The sequence below is a fragment of the Cydia fagiglandana genome, chromosome 21 (genome assembly GCF_963556715.1).
Source record: "Cydia fagiglandana chromosome 21, ilCydFagi1.1, whole genome shotgun sequence".
NCBI classification, from domain to species: Eukaryota; Metazoa; Arthropoda; class Insecta; order Lepidoptera; family Tortricidae; genus Cydia; species Cydia fagiglandana.
The window spans coordinates 12,407,580-12,426,069 of NC_085952.1; the positions used below are offsets into that span (position 1 = coordinate 12,407,580).

Below are 18,490 nucleotides of genomic sequence, written 5' to 3' on the forward strand. Positions count from 1 at the left end.
CAGCGTTTTGTAAAATTCATCCCCTAACAGGGTTAAAAAGGGGTTGAAAAAATTTTAATCCATTACAAATGCTTTGAAACTTCGTAGAAAGGCATAATAGCCAATTAGAAAAAAAGTGATTGCAACGTTTTTGGAAATTCAACCCCTAAGGGGGTTAAAAAGGGGATGAAAGTTCGTCTTCGGGTGCAAATTTTATTTTAAGTTAGGAACTTGAAACTTTGTAAAAAAGTATCAAATTCAACTACAAGAAAACTAATTTCAACGTTTTAGAAAATTCATCCCCAAGGTGGTGAAAAAGGGGTTGAAAGTTTGTATGGATATCAAACATTTTTTCGAGTGTGGGACTTGAATCTTTGTATTTAGGGATATTATTAGAAGACAGGAAAAGCAATTTCAGCGTTTTTTAAAATTCATCCCCTAACAGGGTTAAAAAGGGGTTGAAAGTTTAAATCCATTACAAATGCTTTGAAACTTCTTAGAAAGACATAATAGCCGATTACAAAAAAAAGTAATTGCAACGTTTTTGGAAATTCAATCCCTAAGGGGGCTAATTAGGGGATGAAAATTCGTCTTGGGGTGTAAATTTAATTTTAAGCTAGGAACTTTAACTTTTTGGAAAAAAAGGTAATAAATTAAAAAACATGAAAACTAATTCAAGCATTTTTGAAAATCATCCCCCAAGGTAGTGAGAAAGGGGTTGAAAGTTTGTACGGAGATCAGATATTTTGTGAGTGCGGAATGCGGAACTTGAATCTTTGTATAAGGGCATAGGTAAGTACCTATTATGAGAATACAAGAAAAGTAATTTCAGCAACCAACATCAAAATCCACTTGACTTAAAACTTCATACAACTTGCCTAAAGGAAAGGTTCTTAATTTCAACATTGCTTGGATATGAAAATTATAGGTACCTACTAAAGATGTAAAATGTTGAAGATAAGATTCCACGCGGACGAAGTCGCGGGCAACAGCTAGTATTTCATATAAACCTTAGCGGTAAAAGGGTCTACTCAAACACGCTTAGTTATTTTTTTTAAATTGTTATGGAGGCAAAGTTGAAAATTTTTCATTCTGTATTTCTGTTTTATTGGATTTATGGTGCGTTGTTGATTTTTTTACTTTAATATGAGTTCCGACAAAATAATGAAATTAATATTAATTGTAATCGTAGGAGTTGGAATTGGCAGCGTAAGCAGAATTGATTTTAAATAACTTATTGCCTCTGCCGCCAAGTCAAAGACGAAGTAGGTATGTATATGGCTGCTTATGGCAATTTTATTATTTGAGAAACTAAGAAAAATGGCTTAAAGTTTATTAGAAACAGTTTTGTGGCATATTTTAAAGAAATGAAAGTAAGTACAAAATCGTCAACACTGTGGAAATTATACTTATTTACTCCATACATAAAGCAACGATGTATATGAAACATGATATCAACATGAAAGACTATGTAAACTTATGTGACGAAAACGACAATCAGACCGATACAAGGCGAAAAAATCAAAGATACATGAAAATATACGGGTAGTAAAAATCCACGACTCGTGTAAAACATACGCGTGATAAGTGTTAGTTATATTTTGGGTGTAGTTTACTGTTAGTTTTTTCTATAATTAAAACTTGGGTTTCGTGGAATTTTTATTTTATTTATTTCATTACATGTTTGAGAAAAGCACTATACATACCTCGGCGGGAAATGGGGTTGCCCGCGCTCAGACCTATCCGGCCTCGCTTCGCTCGGCCGTCTATATGTCTTCGGCCGGCAACCCCTTTCGTCCCGGCCTCTGTAGTAATGTACTATTGCTAATCCGCGAAAAGATAACGTGCTAGTCAATCAGTACCGCAAAAATAAATACGCAAATAAATATAACAAACCACCACCAAAAGAACAATACTCAAAAGATATGAGAGGGAGTATTAGAAAAAGAATGGAGCTCTATATGGGTGCCAAATTCTAGTTTGCTTGGGGTGTAATAATAGTCAAACCGTATCTTGGTACGACTGTTATTTGCTAAATTTCTGGAATTTGTTTTAAATGGATACCATAACAGAAACTTAGGTAGGTTGGGTATATTTAGTAGGTGTCTGAAATTTAGTTGTTTAATTAATTAAAGAGAGTTCAAGTACTTAAGCAACAAAGTGATAGTTTTCCAATACAATGTCACCTACCAAACACATTTGAAATGCAACACAATTGAGTAACCACTACTCGACTTTAAATCAATGCATATAGGGTTCATCAACGGTTAGCCAATTGTGTTTCGTCCACGGACCAAAAGGCAGCACCCGCGTTACGCACATCACGTATTAATGCTACTATATAAACCAAGCCCTGGACACCCATGGCATACATTGTGTATCGCCAACCCGTGGCGATCAGTCGCGTCACAAAATAATTGAAAACAGTGCACCATGAAAGTTATAGTGCTTCTTTCCATCGCGGCGTTCGCCAGTGCCCATCAGCCAGCATCAGAACTCGTTAGAAACATTTACAGCGAATGTCTGAGCCAGTATTCAGTGGAATGTGTGAAACCGAGAGCTTTAGAATGGATTTCGAGAGTAGCTGATGACGATGAGATCAAGATCACTGAAGATTTATCTATCGTGAAGACCGCCATTTTGGATGAGGAGCCTAGAGCAGCTAAGGATGACGCGTACGCGATTGTCGACAAAATTGATGGATTTTTGCAAACTCATATGTTGAGAGTGAAAGTTCCTGAGGAGATCACAAAGAGCGCAGCGTCGGAATATGTGCCGCGATCTCTGCTTTCTGGCTTGCCTTCAGAACTGGACATGCCTCTGGATGGTGAAGAAGATGTTGAAGTGTTCGAAGGCAGGAAGAAGAAAATCAAGCTGCCCAAGCCTTTGAGGATCAAGAGCAGTGAGAAATTATTTCATTCTCTTTGATTGTGTTACTTTAAAATTGGTTTAAAGTATTACTTAAAAGTTATAGTGACTAAAACATTTTTAAATATGTAAAATTCAAAGATTTGATTATCTTGTAACAAATTAATGGAAAAAAATCCTGCCGCATGAGCTTTCTTGCAAATGCCTTTAAAAAAAACTTTTTTTCCAGAGCATGGTCTCATCAAGAAGGTGTTGCTGCCTTTCCTCCTCGGTTTGAAGTTCAAGGCCTCAGTCCTGGTGCCCCTGGCCCTGGCCCTCATAGCCCTGAAGACGTGGAAGGCCCTCACCCTTGGTCTCATTTCCCTTGTGCTGTCGGGTAAGTCAATTTGATGAAATACGAAACCGTTAGAGTAAATGGTTATTGATACTGCTACTATTAACAATGCTGCAAAATAGTTAAGTTTTGTATACATATAAAACTTAATTTAGATCATCAATATGATAGTAGGTACATGAAACTTAATTTAGGCAATCAAGTACTTTACTTTCAATTAAAAATCGATCAGTTATCATTATCACAATCAAGCAATAAATTAAAAATGTTACTTTTTTGGGACGATTTTTTGTGATAAAATCCTATATATTACTAATACCTACCAAATTAAAATGTTTCTAAATTATTCTTTCGCTTTAATATACCAAGGAAGAAGAAGATACCAATACGATACGTTACTTAATTTTTTAATACGCCGGAAAAAAAAATTACGTTTTTTTATGGCCACTTTGTATGTACTAAATATTATGCTAGTTATTTTTAGAAGATTCATACTGAAAAATCATTTGAGATATAGAGATAAGAGATAAAACAAAACACTAAGAGCCACTTGCAAAATCCCACTAACCCGGGGTTAAACAGTTAACCCAGTGTCAAATTGTACTGGTAACCATGGTAATCCCGGGTTTTGAATGGTGCAAGTGGCCCTTAGTAAATTTGCAACGCGGATCCCATAATATTATTCGGTTCTACTATATAGTTCGTTTTTTTTAGTATTAGAAATAAGGTAAACAATCTTGATGTGTCTTTTAATTGAAAAACACATTTTAAAAATAAGTTACGGCAATATGCAAGAATTATGAATCTAATACGATCATTTAATTAATTCTTCTGGACCCCTATTCGACAAGCGACGTTTGACGCATCGTGTTGATCTCCCGTTGATATGGGAAAAATCATAAGTTCTTTAATACGTACAATGTCAACATTTGACTTTAACAATCCACAGTTAGGGTGACAAGCAAACCAAACCAAACCACCCTTAGTTTAGAGTGGACTTTTGGTTGTACCAAATGTTATTATCCACCGTTGATGGAATCAACACTCGGTGTGCAATAAAATCAACTGTTGATTTGACGTGGATGCGAAATCTGACAGTTGTACATGTCGAATTTGGCCCCTGCTTTCATAAGTAATAGTTACTGATATTCGAAAAGCTTTTTTCAATTAAAAGACATGCCAAGATTGCTTACCTTTTTTCAAGTTCTTTCTAATGCTAAAAAAACGAACTATAGTCTGTATCTTTAGGTATTTAAATAAAAGAAAACAAAGGATTTGTCCATTTTCGAGAAGTTTAAACATTTATTGGTTAACCAACCAAATACAAAAGCGCTTGGATCAGTCACTGAACGACCTGATTTTAGCTTAGGTACATTTGTTCATGTAATGTTTTCATCTACCCTCAACTCTGCGATTACTGCCGGAGTCGAACTTTAAGACACGTCAGTTAATAGATCTAGAAACGATATGGATTAGATGTGTGACGTATCTTAAAGTTAGAATGGGGCCGTTAAGGAGTTTTTTGAGGGTTAGACTTTGTTTCATTGACATAGATATCTAGGGACTGGCTTTACGGGCAATAATAATGAGGCATGCCAGGGGCCTGGCCAGTGGTGTGACACTGCTACAACGCGATTGGTTGATGAGTTCACTTCACGCGCGCGATTGGTTGACGAGTTCGCTTTGCGCGCGCTATTGGTCGCAACTAGTTGCGTTAGACTGCACGATTGGCTGAAATTCGTGAGTATAGTTCGTAGGTTTCAAACAGAGCCCGAGCTAATCCATATTGTCTATTGTTAAGTAAAACCGCTCGTGCCACGTGCCACCACCACCTGCATAAAAACCTGCGTACTTCGGTTACTGAGTGCCGGCGAGTCGAACGCTACAGAACCAGTCTAAAATGTGTCATCGAGATGCGTAACAAAGGCGCGTTATCGGAGAGCGCAACTACACTGGTTTTTTGAGCGTTGGACTAGCCTGTGCTCAGGTGCCAAATAGAATAACTATGACCCTTTTTTGCAGGTAAGTAGCACGTGCGGTTTTACTTAACAATAGACAATAGGATTAGCCGCCGGGCTCAGTTACGAAGCTACGAACTATAACACCGCTGGACTAGTACCATTTTCAGTGCCCCATTAGGCCGTCCTTAGATATTCTACGTCAATGCTTTGTTTACTTTTATTTAAATACCTAAAAATCTACTCCTTCAAGCAAGCCACAATTTTAACCTTCCACAGGTGCCATGGTCATCTTCAAGTTCACCAAGCCGAAGGTCGTGAACTACGAAGTGATCCACTACCCCCAGCACCACGTGGAACACCACGTCGATCACCACGCCGGCTGGGAGCACGGGCCCTACCAACGCTCCATCGAGGACGCGCAAGAACTGGCGTACCACGGACAGATCTGAACGGACACTGGCGTTATTTATTAACTTATTTATTTATTGAAACGAACTGTAAATAAAGTATGATAAGAGTCAATTTATGTTCGAGTTTGATTGTAAATGGGATTCGCCAGTAACGGGCCACCCCAAACCAAAAATGAATTCTATTCGCCTACAAATACTTAGAATTTTATTAATTTTAGGGTGGCCACTTACTAAAATCATCCCAGGATAATTCGCCAGTAACTGACCGCTTTTACTAACCGGACACCCCAGGTCAAAAATGAATTCTATTCACCTATAAATAGAATTCATTTTAGTATAAGGTGGCAACTGGCCAGTTCTTGAAACCACTAAAATCAATTCGGTTTATAGGTGAATATAATTCATTTTTAGTTTAGAGCGGCCAGTTACGTACTAAAAGTGGCCAGTTACTGGCGAATTACCCTGGGATGATTTTTATTTTTTTGTCGATTTTTGTCTAGATTTGGATGCAATCAGAAGCGGTATCATGGTCGCATTTTTATCACGTGTCATAGCATGCGTCACTTTCACACTTACATATTTGTTAGAACGTGACAGGTATGGAGACAAATGATAAAGAGCCGACCATCTTAGCCCTACAGCACTAATATTATGGTCGTGTATGTCAATCAATCAATCAATATGTCTACGTGACAGAGAGATAAAAGTGCCCGTGTCTTTCAATCACGTGGTGTTAAAAAGTGACACAGTCATCCATAATTCGCCTGCTGCAGGGGTATTATGGATGGCTGTATCCACGTGATAAAATAACTACCACTTTTTAACACCGCGGGATAGAAAGTGACGGACACCGTAGTAGTAATATAAAAATAATGTTGTTTTTTCTATTCCTTACTTTTGACGACTTCAATCCTGGTTATGATTAATATATATCGCCCGATGTAGGTACCTAATTTATATTAAACAGTACCAAATCGAGTGGCGGAAGACAAGGGGGCCTTTAGGCGGAGTAGGTCACTTTCTTAGGTCACTTTCGAGTTAGATCACGTCCTAAGGACGTTAGTTAAGGAGGACACTTTCTGAGGAAGTCACCTTTTTAGTTCATGACTTTCATAGTTCGTCACTTTTTAGGATGTCGTAGTCGCCTAGAAACCCTTATAGTTTCGCCAGGTCTGTCTGTCTGTCTATCCGAGGCTTTGCTCCGTGATCGTTAATGCTAGAAAGTGAAAGATGCAATTTAGCATAGATACATAATACATAAATCATGCATTGCGACAGAACGGTAAAATAAAACGGTAAATACAAAAACTTTTTTTTTTATGCTTTGTCTCAATAGTGTGGCGTATCGTTGGATAGGTCTTTTAAGAATTAAATTATTTTCAGAAAATATTTTAATTTGTTTTTAAAAATTATAAACTGAAATAAATGTCATATACGCCTCCAGGCCGCGTAGCCAAAATGCCAATCGCCTACGCTCCGTAGCGATCGAAACGCACTGTCACTGTTGCACTAATATGATGGCTCCTCTACACGATGGGCCAACGCCGGCCACTCCAAGGGACGCATTTATGCTTTAGAGGGAGCAAGTGGTATTGCTATCTCATTCTACCGCATAGCTGCGTCCCTTGGAGTGCCCGGCGTTGGCCCATCGTGTAGAGGAGCCATAAAAGAGTGATAGAGAGTGATTTTACAAGCGCAGTGACGATACATACGTCTTACTGCTAGGTATAGTCATTTATATAAATAAATAAATTTGCCTATATACATTCCTCTGCTGGGCACAGCTAGGCCTCCTCTCAAGTATAAAAGGGTTTGGGTTAGTCATTTATTAGGCCCACTTGCACCATTCCACTAACCCGGGGTTAACCGGTTAAACCTGGCGTTACCATGGTTACCAGTACAATTTGACATTAGGTTAACGGTTTAACTGATTAATCCCGGGTTAGCGGAATGGTGCAAGTGGGCCTTATTAGTCGTAAAAATCTAGAGGATGTATTCAACACGGATCGTAAATACCTATAGAAATAAGAAACTCAAACAGAATAAAAATAAATAGTTTATTTCAAATTAAAAAAATAATATTCCATTTCCTTGATTCGATTATTAAACTATTAACACAAACTTAAAGTACTTTTGAGCAAAACCACTTTTAAGGAATATTTTTTTTACTTTCGATTATTAAATGTAAATAAATGTTTCAGGTGTTTCAAATAATTTGACATGTCAAAAAATTGTAAAACAACTATTTTCTTCAAAGTTTTACTTCGTATACTTAAAACACATATTAATAACTTAAATGCATTTTGTTAAATACGTAATGTATTGTCCTAGTGACTGAATGGCTTTATTCTACAAATTTAATAAATAATTCCATTACTTCCTATAAAGACTTACTTCGAGTAATTCATACTTTTAAGTAAAGTTAAGTGTATTTTAGGAAACTACAGCTTACTTACACTTTTGTTTAATATTTAACGAATTGAAACTGTCGCGAGTCGTACTAATATTAAGCTAATTTTAACTTGCTCCCTATAATGCATAAATGCGTCACTTGGAGTGGCCGGCGTTGGCCCATCGTGTAGAGGAGCCATTATGGCTAGCCACCAAAATTGGCATGGAACGGATGTACTTTTAGCTACTTGTTGCAAAGCGGCGAAACTGCGGAGTGAACCACGCCTGGCGTGGCTAAAATGCATGAGTTAAAGTAAAATTTGCCTACCCATTCATTACCGAAAACGCGAATACGCGTCACGAAACTATTTAATCGTAATGCGTCGGCGATGAAGGTGTTAAAAACGTGACAAATAAATTAAAATATGAGTCAAATCAAAGTAAGTCTTAGAGTGACATTCCATTTCCAACTGCAGCTGCAATACTGTTCATTTTACTATGGAAATTGACAATGACAGCGACGCGTTTCCATAGTAAAATGAACAGTATTGCAGCTGCAGTTGGAAATGGAATGTCACTCTTAATCATAATTACAAACATAACGTTGTTTAGAACAAATAATTCGCTACTAACGCTAAGGTTTTGGACGTAGCTGTAACTATTTTGTTTAGTTTTAATTACGCTAAAATAAATAAATTGGTAGAATTTAGTACTATAGAGCGACCGCTTAAATAAGTTCTTGCCTGCGCGGTACGGGGGCGACGGGGTAGGACGACTAAGGGTGCCGGGGAAGGTGCGGGCGCCGTACGCCTGCCGCCCGCACCTTCCCCGCCACCCTTAGTCGTCCTACCCCGTCGCCCCCGTCCCGCGCAGGCGAGGACTCATTTAAACGGTCGGTATATAATAAAAACTTAAGGCGAATAAATGCAGTAAAATGTAGATAACAGTCAATTTCCCATAAAACCCTTAAATATAGTACCCAATAAAAAGTACAATTATTTAAGAAATAAATTAATTACGTATAAAAAAAGAACGTATTAAAACTAGGAATGGTTACTTTGAGTAACATACAAGCAAAATCCTTTCATACCATTTTTCATTTTTACTCAGATTCTACAAAGTATAGTTACCGTCTAGCGGGGTGAAAAGGGATGGCTGAGGTGAATAGGGACAAAATTTTCAATGAAAATTACCTGTAAAATTTCTAAAAAGTACCTTCCCACACTAAATGTATCATTCGATTGAAAATAATAGTAGATTTTGTATGATACAATTTGTGTGGATAGTAATTAATTCACATTTTTATTTGTGTCTCTATTCACCCCAGCATCCCTATTCACCCCGGTTGACGGTACGTTGTAAAAATATCAACATACAAAATAAATAATTTAATTTTTCACTATATTTACACAAATACCGCTTCAGTTTTACAATATTTCAACTGTAAAGTTTTAATTTTAATTAAAGAAATTTATTCATTTTACAAAACATGGCAATAAAAAGTTGACTCACTGTAAATTTAAAGCGATATTTTTTAGTGATGTGCCGACTATTGATTTGGCCGACTAGCCGACTAGCCGACTAATCGGCGCTCGAATGGCCGATTAGTCGGCCGACTAGTCGGCTAGTCGGCCAGATCATTACTTTAGTATAAGTTCAGGTGAAAAACAATAGTTTTGCTCTTTTGGTTGCGCTATTCATATATTAGCTTGGCTAAAAGGTGTTCTCTACAGGTTCAAAGACCTATCACAAGAATCCTCGTTCAATTTCTGTCTTTTTTTTATTTTGCGATCCTGAGCAGGTACAACTTGTAGTTCCAAGGCTCTATTTCTCGTACGTAGTCGCCAGTTAAGAACCTATCCCCTGTGGTCAGCGTCTTTACGAGCAACATGGCCTGTTTATGTCTCTAAATTTTACAATAAAATTAATAGTTCCCCATGGTTATGGCTCCACCATTACAAAAAAAACTGAATTATAATAAAATCCTTTAAGTATAGAACTTGGCCATGAAATTACACGAAAATCAGTTGAGATCGACCTGTAGAGGAATACACCAGCCCACCACCATACGATAACGATTAAACGGTCAATTATATGAACAAAAGTTTTCACATCTTGAATAGGTATTTTGGTAAAATAGACATAAAACATATGGTAAATATTGACTGTTGGTTTCTTTCTTTCCGTTTTTCTTTCACTAATAAAGTGCCGACTAATCGGCCATTTTTGCCGACTAGTCGCCGACTAATCGCCGACTACAAATGTGGCCGGATAGTCGGCTTTCCCGACTAGTCGGCGACTAGTCGGTACATCCCTAATATTTTTACAATATTGACTTTAACACATTAATACAATATTTTACTCGCTAACAACTAGTGTATAATAACGTGTCAGACCGATTTTATTTAATTCTATTTATAAACGCGTTTTGTCTGATCAGAACTTATTTTTCTGGTGCGAAAATAATTATAATAAAATATAATGGAAGTAATTCATGTTATCCCGACCGCATGCATTTTTGTAATGGAGTTTAGTTTAAGTTTCACGCACGCATACAAATTGTAAGAAAATTAAAAAAAAACAAGTTGATGAAGATAGCCGTCTAACTTGGTTTTCATGATGGCGGATGGTGTAAGTACCTAAACAAAATCATATTAGAATGCTCTCAGAAAAATTGTCAATAGTAACTGGTATTTTTCAACTCCATGTATGTCTATTAGTATGTAACCGCTGTTTATTTGCAGCCCTTGTAATCAGGGTAGATGATAAGGGCGGTTTCAGACTAGCGTATTTTTCTGCGCCTACGGTACGAGCTTACATGCGCGTTACATTACATTTGGTATTTATTTATTGATCAAATAAATAACAGCATTACAATATAAAAACCAAGCTGCACACTGCACTGTGCAAGCACTGTGAAACTTCTGGGCGAGCTCGCTCCATCGTAGGCCACGTCTACGCCTCGGCTAGTCTGTGACGTACGCGCACGCTAGTATAAAACGCTAATCTGAAACCGAAAACACTCTTTCTTTTAACAAAATCTGACGGACAACTAGTCAAAAAGAGGCAGTTTGTAACCACATGCATCATGTTACTATTTAGTCTGTGGCTACTTGTTGTAATCGATATGGCAATCAGGGTAGATGAGGGTGCAATCCTTCTGTTCCTGTCCGTCCCTGGCGGCTTGCACGTAACGATAGTATTGGATGGCGAATTTGCTGTCCGCTGCTGGTACCAGCTCGTTGGAATCCCTGGGAATCAAATACAGATTTTAATGATATATCCAAATAAAAAACCGGGCAAGTGCGAGTCAGACTCGCGCACGAAGGGTTCCGTACCATAATGAAAAAGAAAACGGAAAAAAATGCAAAAAAAAAAAACGTTCACCCATCCAAGTACTGACCACGCCCGACGTTGCTTAACTTTGGTCAAAAATCACGTTTGTTGTATGGGAGCCCCATTTAAATCTTTATTTTATTCTGTTTTTAGTATTTGTTGTTATAGCGGCAACAGAAATACATCATCTGTGAAAATTTCAACTGTCTAGCTATCACGGTTCGTGTAATACAGCCTGGTGACAGACAGACGGACGGACGGACGGAATGCGAAGTCTTAGTAATAGGGTCCCGTTTTACCCTTTGGGTACGGAACCCTAAAACCTGGCTGGTAACTTCCTCACGTAAAATATCATCAAAGGATTTCATTCTTAGAGTATGGTAATAGGCGCTTGGCCTAGCCTAATAAATTACATGTATTCGAGCTTTTCTTTTTTTGCCATGTTTAGGGTTCCGTACCCAAAGGGTAAAACGGGACCCTATTACTAAGACTTCGCTGTCCGTCCGTCCGTCCGTCCGTCTATCTGTCACCAGGCTGTATCTCACGAACCGTGATAGCTAGACAGTTGAAATTTTCACAGATGATGTATTTCTGTTGCCGCTATAACAACAAATACTAAAAACAGATTTAAGATTTAAGTAGGGCTCCCATACATCAAACGTGATTTTTGACCAAAGTTAAGCAACGTCGGGCGTGGTCAGTACTTGGATGAGTGACCGTTTTCTTTTTGCATTTTTTCCGTTTTTTTTTTGCTTTATGATACGGAACCCTTCGTGCGCGAGTCCGACTCGCACTTGCCCGGTTTTTATTGTATCTCTCTCTTCAATCGGTCCCTCATTGCTGAGGATCGTGACTCCGTTTGATTCCGTCAGAATTGTCTCCATCGGTCCCGTTCTGTAGCTTGGTGGAGTGCGTCGCAGAGATTTTGATAGCCCACGCAGTGCAAGTGTTATTTATAAGTACGTCATAATAATTTCATAGACGTTTGACGTTTAAAATAACATTTGCACTGCGTGGGCCATCAACCTTTCTTCGTCTAACACTACGACGGTTTGGGTTATTTTGTTTAATATATTTTAGTTTGTAAGTAGTTTCGTAAGTAAGTAGTCCGCTGGATACGGGTGGCAAGACCGGTCATTGTGGCACTCTTTGGGTGAGGCCTATGTCCAGCAGTGGACGTCCTCTGGCTGATATGATGATGATGATGAAGTAGTTTCGAGTTTAGCCACTTACTTGCTCAATTCATTGGAGACTAGATTGCTGTAAGGCGCGTGTTTGAAGGGCTCCCTGTATAACGCGCAGACGGCCCTCTCCTTACACCCTGTATCGCTGGCCCCGAGAGGACTAAGGATATGGTCCACTCTGTCAAGTAGTTGCCCGTAGAACCGCTCTGCTGCTATCGTGTCCTGGATAAGATAGAAATTGGCAAATTAGGTATTGATAAACCCATGCATACATTATAAATTATAACTCTAGAGCATTTATAAGTACTCTGTATTTTAGGTATTTAAATAAAAGTAAACAAAATGTACCCACAAATGGCTCCTTAAATACGAGCGTAATAGATGAAAACATTACATGATCAAATAATGTAGGCTAAAGTCAGGTCGTTCAGTGACTCTACACGAAATTGACAAATTGTTTGTTTACTTTTATTGAAATACCTAAAGATACAGACTATAGTAACTGGAGACGCCTTGGCTGTCATTTTCTGTACAAAACAGTGTGCCGATTTTTGCGAGGAGGGGCACGTAAATATGGCTATTAGTACATGATTTGTACGTAACGACAAATAGCCATGTCAGATAAACGTTGGTCCATACAAAGGTTTGCACAATCGTGCAAGATTTTCGGTAGATAGATAGAACTGTTGCTTTACTAGCTGGGTCTCAGCCTTCACACGGTTGTTTTCTGACAGCTTCGCTTGCATACATAAATAAATACTAGGGGGTTTGGGGCTAGGTTGATCTGTGTAATATGTCCCCTAATATTTATGTATGTCAATACTCACAGGGTCCTAAGCAGCGAGTATTTCCTGCTGTTGCTTTACTAGCTGCGTCTCAGCCTTCACCCGGTTGTTTTCTGACAGCTTCGCTTGCGACACGCGCAGGATCTCGTCGCGGATTCTGTAGTTTGGGGCTAGGTTGATCCGTGTAAGATGTCCCCCTAATAATTAATTTATGTATGTTAATACTCACAGGGTCCTGAGCAGCGAGTATTTCCTGCTGTTGCTTGACTAGCTGCGTCTCAGCCTTCACACGGTTGTTTTCTGATAGCTTCGCTTGTGACACGCGCAGCAGCTCGTCGCGGACGGGGGACGGCGGCGCGCGCGCCGCTAGCGCCGCCGCTCGGATCTGAAAACATACATACATACATCCATACACACATATAATCACGCCTATTTCCCGTAGGGGTAAACAGAGACCACGGATTTCCACTTGCCACGATCCTGACATACTGGTACCTCTTTCGCTTTTTTTTTTCAATTTATTTGGGACAAAAAACAGTAACACACAGGGTTCAAACACAGAAGTAGAGTACAAAGGATAATAAAGTGTGAGACCAACAACATCGTCCACAGATTACTAGATTACCTACTGATAAATCTACAATGTATATAGTGCAAGTTTACAATATAAATGATGTACTTATGTAAAAGTAAAATTAACAAAGATGAGATTACAAAATAGGTTTGTGGATGCAATTACAAATTCATATTGGCAGAAGTAGTCTTATACAGTTTAATGAGCGAGTAAACGGTTAAAACAGCATGGCCCATGGGAGCACCTTTTAATTATGTTTTGTTGCTTCCTTCACTTTCATAACATTCCTCATACACGTTCGCCGGTTTAGGGTGCTCTTGACCTGGCCTTTCTTCAGGATTTTCCCGATCTGATCAGAGAAAGTCCGCCAAGCTTCAACCTCCCACTCCCATTTCACCCTTATACACTCTCTTTGTTAGCCTTCTTTCGAGTGAAATAATGTGTATTCTTTCCACGTGTCCAAACCTTCACAACATACCTTCCTAAATGTTTGTCACTACATCTACTTTCAGTCCACCCTTTTCCCTAATCACACTGATCTGAAAAGTTGGATGGTTCGTCTATAACAGACGTGGCTCACTCCGCGGTTTCGTCACTTTAAAAAAAGTCTGCAGCGATTTTAATAGCCCACGCAGTGCAAGTGTTATTTGTACGTCATAATTTAATAGAAGTTTGACGTTTAAAATGACACATGCACTGCGTGGGCTATCAAAATCTCTGCAGACTTTTTTGGTCTAACTATAACATCAAAGAAATAAATCCTATTAAGTAGGATATATAATTATTACATGATAAAACTTACCAATGCTTCTTTTTCAGCTTGCAAAGGATCCTTGGTTGTTGGCTTTTTATTTCGATATCCTGGCGGTCCCACCGGTCTGAAACGGACAGACAGAATAACCCCCTTATTCATAAACGAGCTACAAGCCTCAATAAGCTAATAATCGTTTGTCTTTATCTGTCATTTTGACTTATGTATTTGTAAGAAAGGGATAAACATAATGTAACTAAATCAGGCCAGGCGTGGCTCACTCCGCGATTTCATCGCTTTGCTACAGGTAGCTAAAAGTCCATCCGTTCGACCCCAATTTTGGGGTTTGCCATAAGCCGCGCGTGGCGCTGTCGCCACCTTGCGGCCATATCAGTGCTGATCGTGACGGACGCGTTTTGTTAGAGAGTGAGTCTTCTGTACCTAGTACTATTATTTATTCTGTGATCAGGCCCGTAATGATTGATGAATAATGGGGTTAGTCCATGATTTACGTTTTCGTATTTTAGCTTGTATCAACAATGACATTTCTGGCAAAAAAAATTTGCATGCATACCTTCCAGCAAGTGATATCCTTTGACCGTTGGGAGGAGCAGCCACAACTGCTGGGTTAGTGCCAGCTGCATATTCACCCACGTTGCCTGATGACCCTGGAACCACACGACAAAACGTGTTTAATTATGTCTAAGTCATCTTAACCTTTTGGACGCCAATGACCGATATATCAGCACCGCAGGTCCAACGCCAAAGACCGATTAAGCGGTCACAGACCGCAGAGCAACATAGACCTACGTGCATATGGATAAAGTTCAATTTCAGTTTTGACAGTTCGGTGACGTGGCGTCCGAGTGACAGCAATTGTGTTTGACATGGCGTCGAAAAGGTTAAATAATGATTGTTGAGACGTAAGTGAGCGATTTTCAAAAAAAGTGTACAATTCATTCATGTCTTCAAAATATTGACTTCTTGGGCTCATTTTACTCAGAAAGTCAGAATCATTTGTACATTCGCTCGCCTCATACATGAAAGAATTGTATCCAAAGATTTCCTTTCCAGATCGTCACATTCTTGCATGAATTTTTTTTTATTTGTGTGAACGTCGCACTGGAAAAAAAATTATACAAAATTTTGGGACACATTTTTTCATGTATGAGGCGTGAATGTACAAATGATTCTAAGTAAAATGAGCCCAAGAAGTTAATATTTTGAAGACATGAATGAAATATACACTTTTTTTGGAAAACGCTCAAGTACAGTTTCTTTTGTCGCCAAAAGCTTATGGGAGTTTTTTTTTTCGATGTGGCACGCGCACAGCTCTTGTGAGCGAGGACCCCGCTAAGGATACGGGCGAGTCTTGCTCATATGCATATTGCATATCTGTCTCCAATTGGGGTGATGCTATTCTTTTCTGATGCCGGCACACGGCACAGCTTATGGGAGTTAAGGATTGAAAAACTTTTATAATTACCTGGTGGTAGGCCCAATCCCCAAGCTTTAATGTCGTTCATGTCATTGGGATGAGGTTTGAAGTTTGCTATCGCGTTTCGATGTATGTCCGCTGCTAGGTATCTGAAATATAAAATTAGCGGTCATTATTCTTCCGTTTGGTGTTTGGAGGCACTCTTATAGGGTCTTCCTTTAAAGAGTGCTCTCTTGGCTATATCAGCTATATGGAATTATCTTGATCTGGAACCGGAGCCGAAACATACAATGAGGATTTCTGCATTTGAGTTTTTCACTCGATGTTAGCACCGTCGCGAGAGGTCTAGCTGTCATAGTCATAACCCACTAATCATGTTTAACCATGTTATTTTTTTTGGTGCATTTTGACAGCAGCTGTCAAAAAAGCCTCTCGTCACGGTGCTGCCATCTAGTGAAAATCTCGATCGCGGAAAACCTCGTTCAGTATTTGAAGATGCTTATAGGTATAGTTAGACCGCAAAAAGTCTGCAGCGATTTTGATAGCCCACGCAGTGAAAGTGTCATTTTAAACATCAAACTTCTATGAAGTTATGACGTATACATAACACTTACACTGCGTGGGCTATCAAATCCGCTGCAGACTTTGTTTGGTGCGACTATAGGTTCCTGCTTGCTCTAGTAACTAGTAACTTTCCCGGGGGGGACATTCCCGGACCTTTTAAAGACCGCCTTAGTAAAACCTATATACAAAAAGAAAGGAGACCGAACTAACCCTATAGCAACTATCGACCCATTTCACTACTCCCAACATCATCAAAGATATTCGAAACAGCTATTTGCAAGCGCATTTATTCTTTTGGTGAAAAATATCGGATTTTCGATGACAACCAAAATGGATTCCGGAAAAACCGTTCGACCACCTTAGCCGCCTATACATATATGCAGCAAGTACTAGATATACTTAATAGTAAACATTATGCCATTGGAATTCTATTAGACATGTCTAAAGCCTACGACAAAGTTCAATATCAAATTCTTCTAAATAAACTATACGGGATTGGCGTAAGAGGAATAACCCATAAATGGTTTACCTCTTATCTAGAAAATCGAATACAATACGTGGAACTACAAAGTATCGATTACAAAACCGGTTGTATAAATTACGTCAAATCTGGCGTGCAACACGTACAGAATTCCATTCCTCAAGGGAGTGTCGTCGGGTGTTTGCTATTTTTGATCTATATAAACGACCTCCCAAAAATAATAAAACAAAACTGTGTACTATTTGCTGACGATATCTCTGTGCTAACATCATGTGTAAATGACCAAAATCTTTACGAAAATCTCAAAAACATATTGACAAATATAACTCACTGGATGAACGATCATAACTTAGAAATAAATTTTTCAAAGACTAAGTTAATGCAATTTAGGCCCTACCAAAAAACCCCGTTACAAATAGACTTCTCATACAATAATATAAAACTAGAATGCGTTGATACCTTTACACTTCTGGGCTTGGATATCGACTCCAATATAAATTGGAAAGCGCACGTAAAAAAGATTGCAACTAAAATGTCAAAATTCACCTATGCATTAAGAGAACTAAAAAAAACCACTAACCTAAAATCTGCCCTTGCAGCTTACTATGCGTATGCCTATTCATGGCTAAAATATTCTATCATCCTATGGGGGAATAGCACGGATGCAAACGAGTTGTTTATTCTCCAAAAAACATGCGTAAGAATATTAGCAAATATCTATTGCCCTGACAGCTGCCAACCTTACTTCATCAAATTTAAAATCTTAACCTTAACTTCAATTTATATCCTTGAAATTTGCAAATTTGTACGTAAATACCCCGATCTATTTAAAAAAATTGCTGACCAACCTAGGCGATACGAATCGAGAAATAAAAACAACCTTATACAGACAACAAACTCAAAACTAAAACTACATAGCACAAGCCCACAAAACATGGCCATCAAAATTTATAACAAATTACCTAATGATATAAAAGATATTGAACTGGAAAAAATATTTAATAAAACTTTAAAACAACACTTAATCAAAAATGTTATTATAGCGTACAGGATTATTTTAATGAAAATGAGTAAACAGCCAAATAAATGTATACTTACGCTGGTCAAACTTTTAAATACCTACTTGTAAGTAAATAGCTGATTCAGTTTACCTATTCGTATTTGTTTGTGTACAACGGTCTCGGTGTGAAAGTAACAAGGCACCGACCTACCTAATTGTATAATGCTAGAATATGAAATTATGCGGGCATATATAATGATAAGTATTGTTTACATATCTACCTACATTGCTGCGCCCATCAGGGTTTCATGTGTCATTTGTGTACCTACCCATACTCTTAAGTACTTGTAAAACCTTTAATGTACATGTGAATTGCAATAAATAAATACAATACAATACTTAGAGCAAGCAGGTACCTAACTAGAGTCTAGTTC

The 18,490-nt window shown here is 38.4% G+C and overlaps 2 protein-coding genes across 4 annotated transcripts in view; one reads left to right on the plus strand and one right to left on the minus strand.

Annotated features, from left to right (window-relative positions):
• Positions 1–2,085: 2,085 nt before the first annotated feature.
• The window catches only part of LOC134675221 (uncharacterized), a 75,473-nt gene continuing 59,068 nt past the window's right edge, over positions 2,086–18,490 (plus strand). Inside the window, exons 1-3 of one of the 2 annotated variants that reach the window (XR_010099705.1) lie at positions 2,086–2,881; positions 3,077–3,223; positions 5,419–5,659. Coding sequence is in view for 1 of the 2 variants with exons in the window: in XM_063533436.1 (XP_063389506.1) it covers positions 2,413–2,881; positions 3,077–3,223; positions 5,419–5,591 (789 nt within the window). In the remaining variant the exon portion in view is untranslated. Of the gene's footprint in view, positions 2,882–3,076; positions 3,224–5,418; positions 5,669–18,490 lie in introns of those variants that run through there. The other variant, XM_063533436.1, reaches the window with a different exon arrangement.
• LOC134675161 (uncharacterized) overlaps positions 10,978–18,490 on the minus strand; it is a 49,576-nt gene continuing 42,063 nt past the window's right edge. For both annotated transcript variants that reach the window (XM_063533344.1, XM_063533343.1), the window contains exons 6-11: positions 16,060–16,160; positions 15,148–15,241; positions 14,625–14,700; positions 13,478–13,633; positions 12,513–12,685; positions 10,978–11,194 (exon numbers count right to left, since the gene is read on the minus strand). In XM_063533344.1, coding sequence (XP_063389414.1) covers positions 11,053–11,194; positions 12,513–12,685; positions 13,478–13,633; positions 14,625–14,700; positions 15,148–15,241; positions 16,060–16,160 — 742 coding nt within the window. In that variant the 3' untranslated portion in view covers positions 10,978–11,052. The remainder of the gene's footprint in view (positions 11,195–12,512; positions 12,686–13,477; positions 13,634–14,624; positions 14,701–15,147; positions 15,242–16,059; positions 16,161–18,490) is intronic.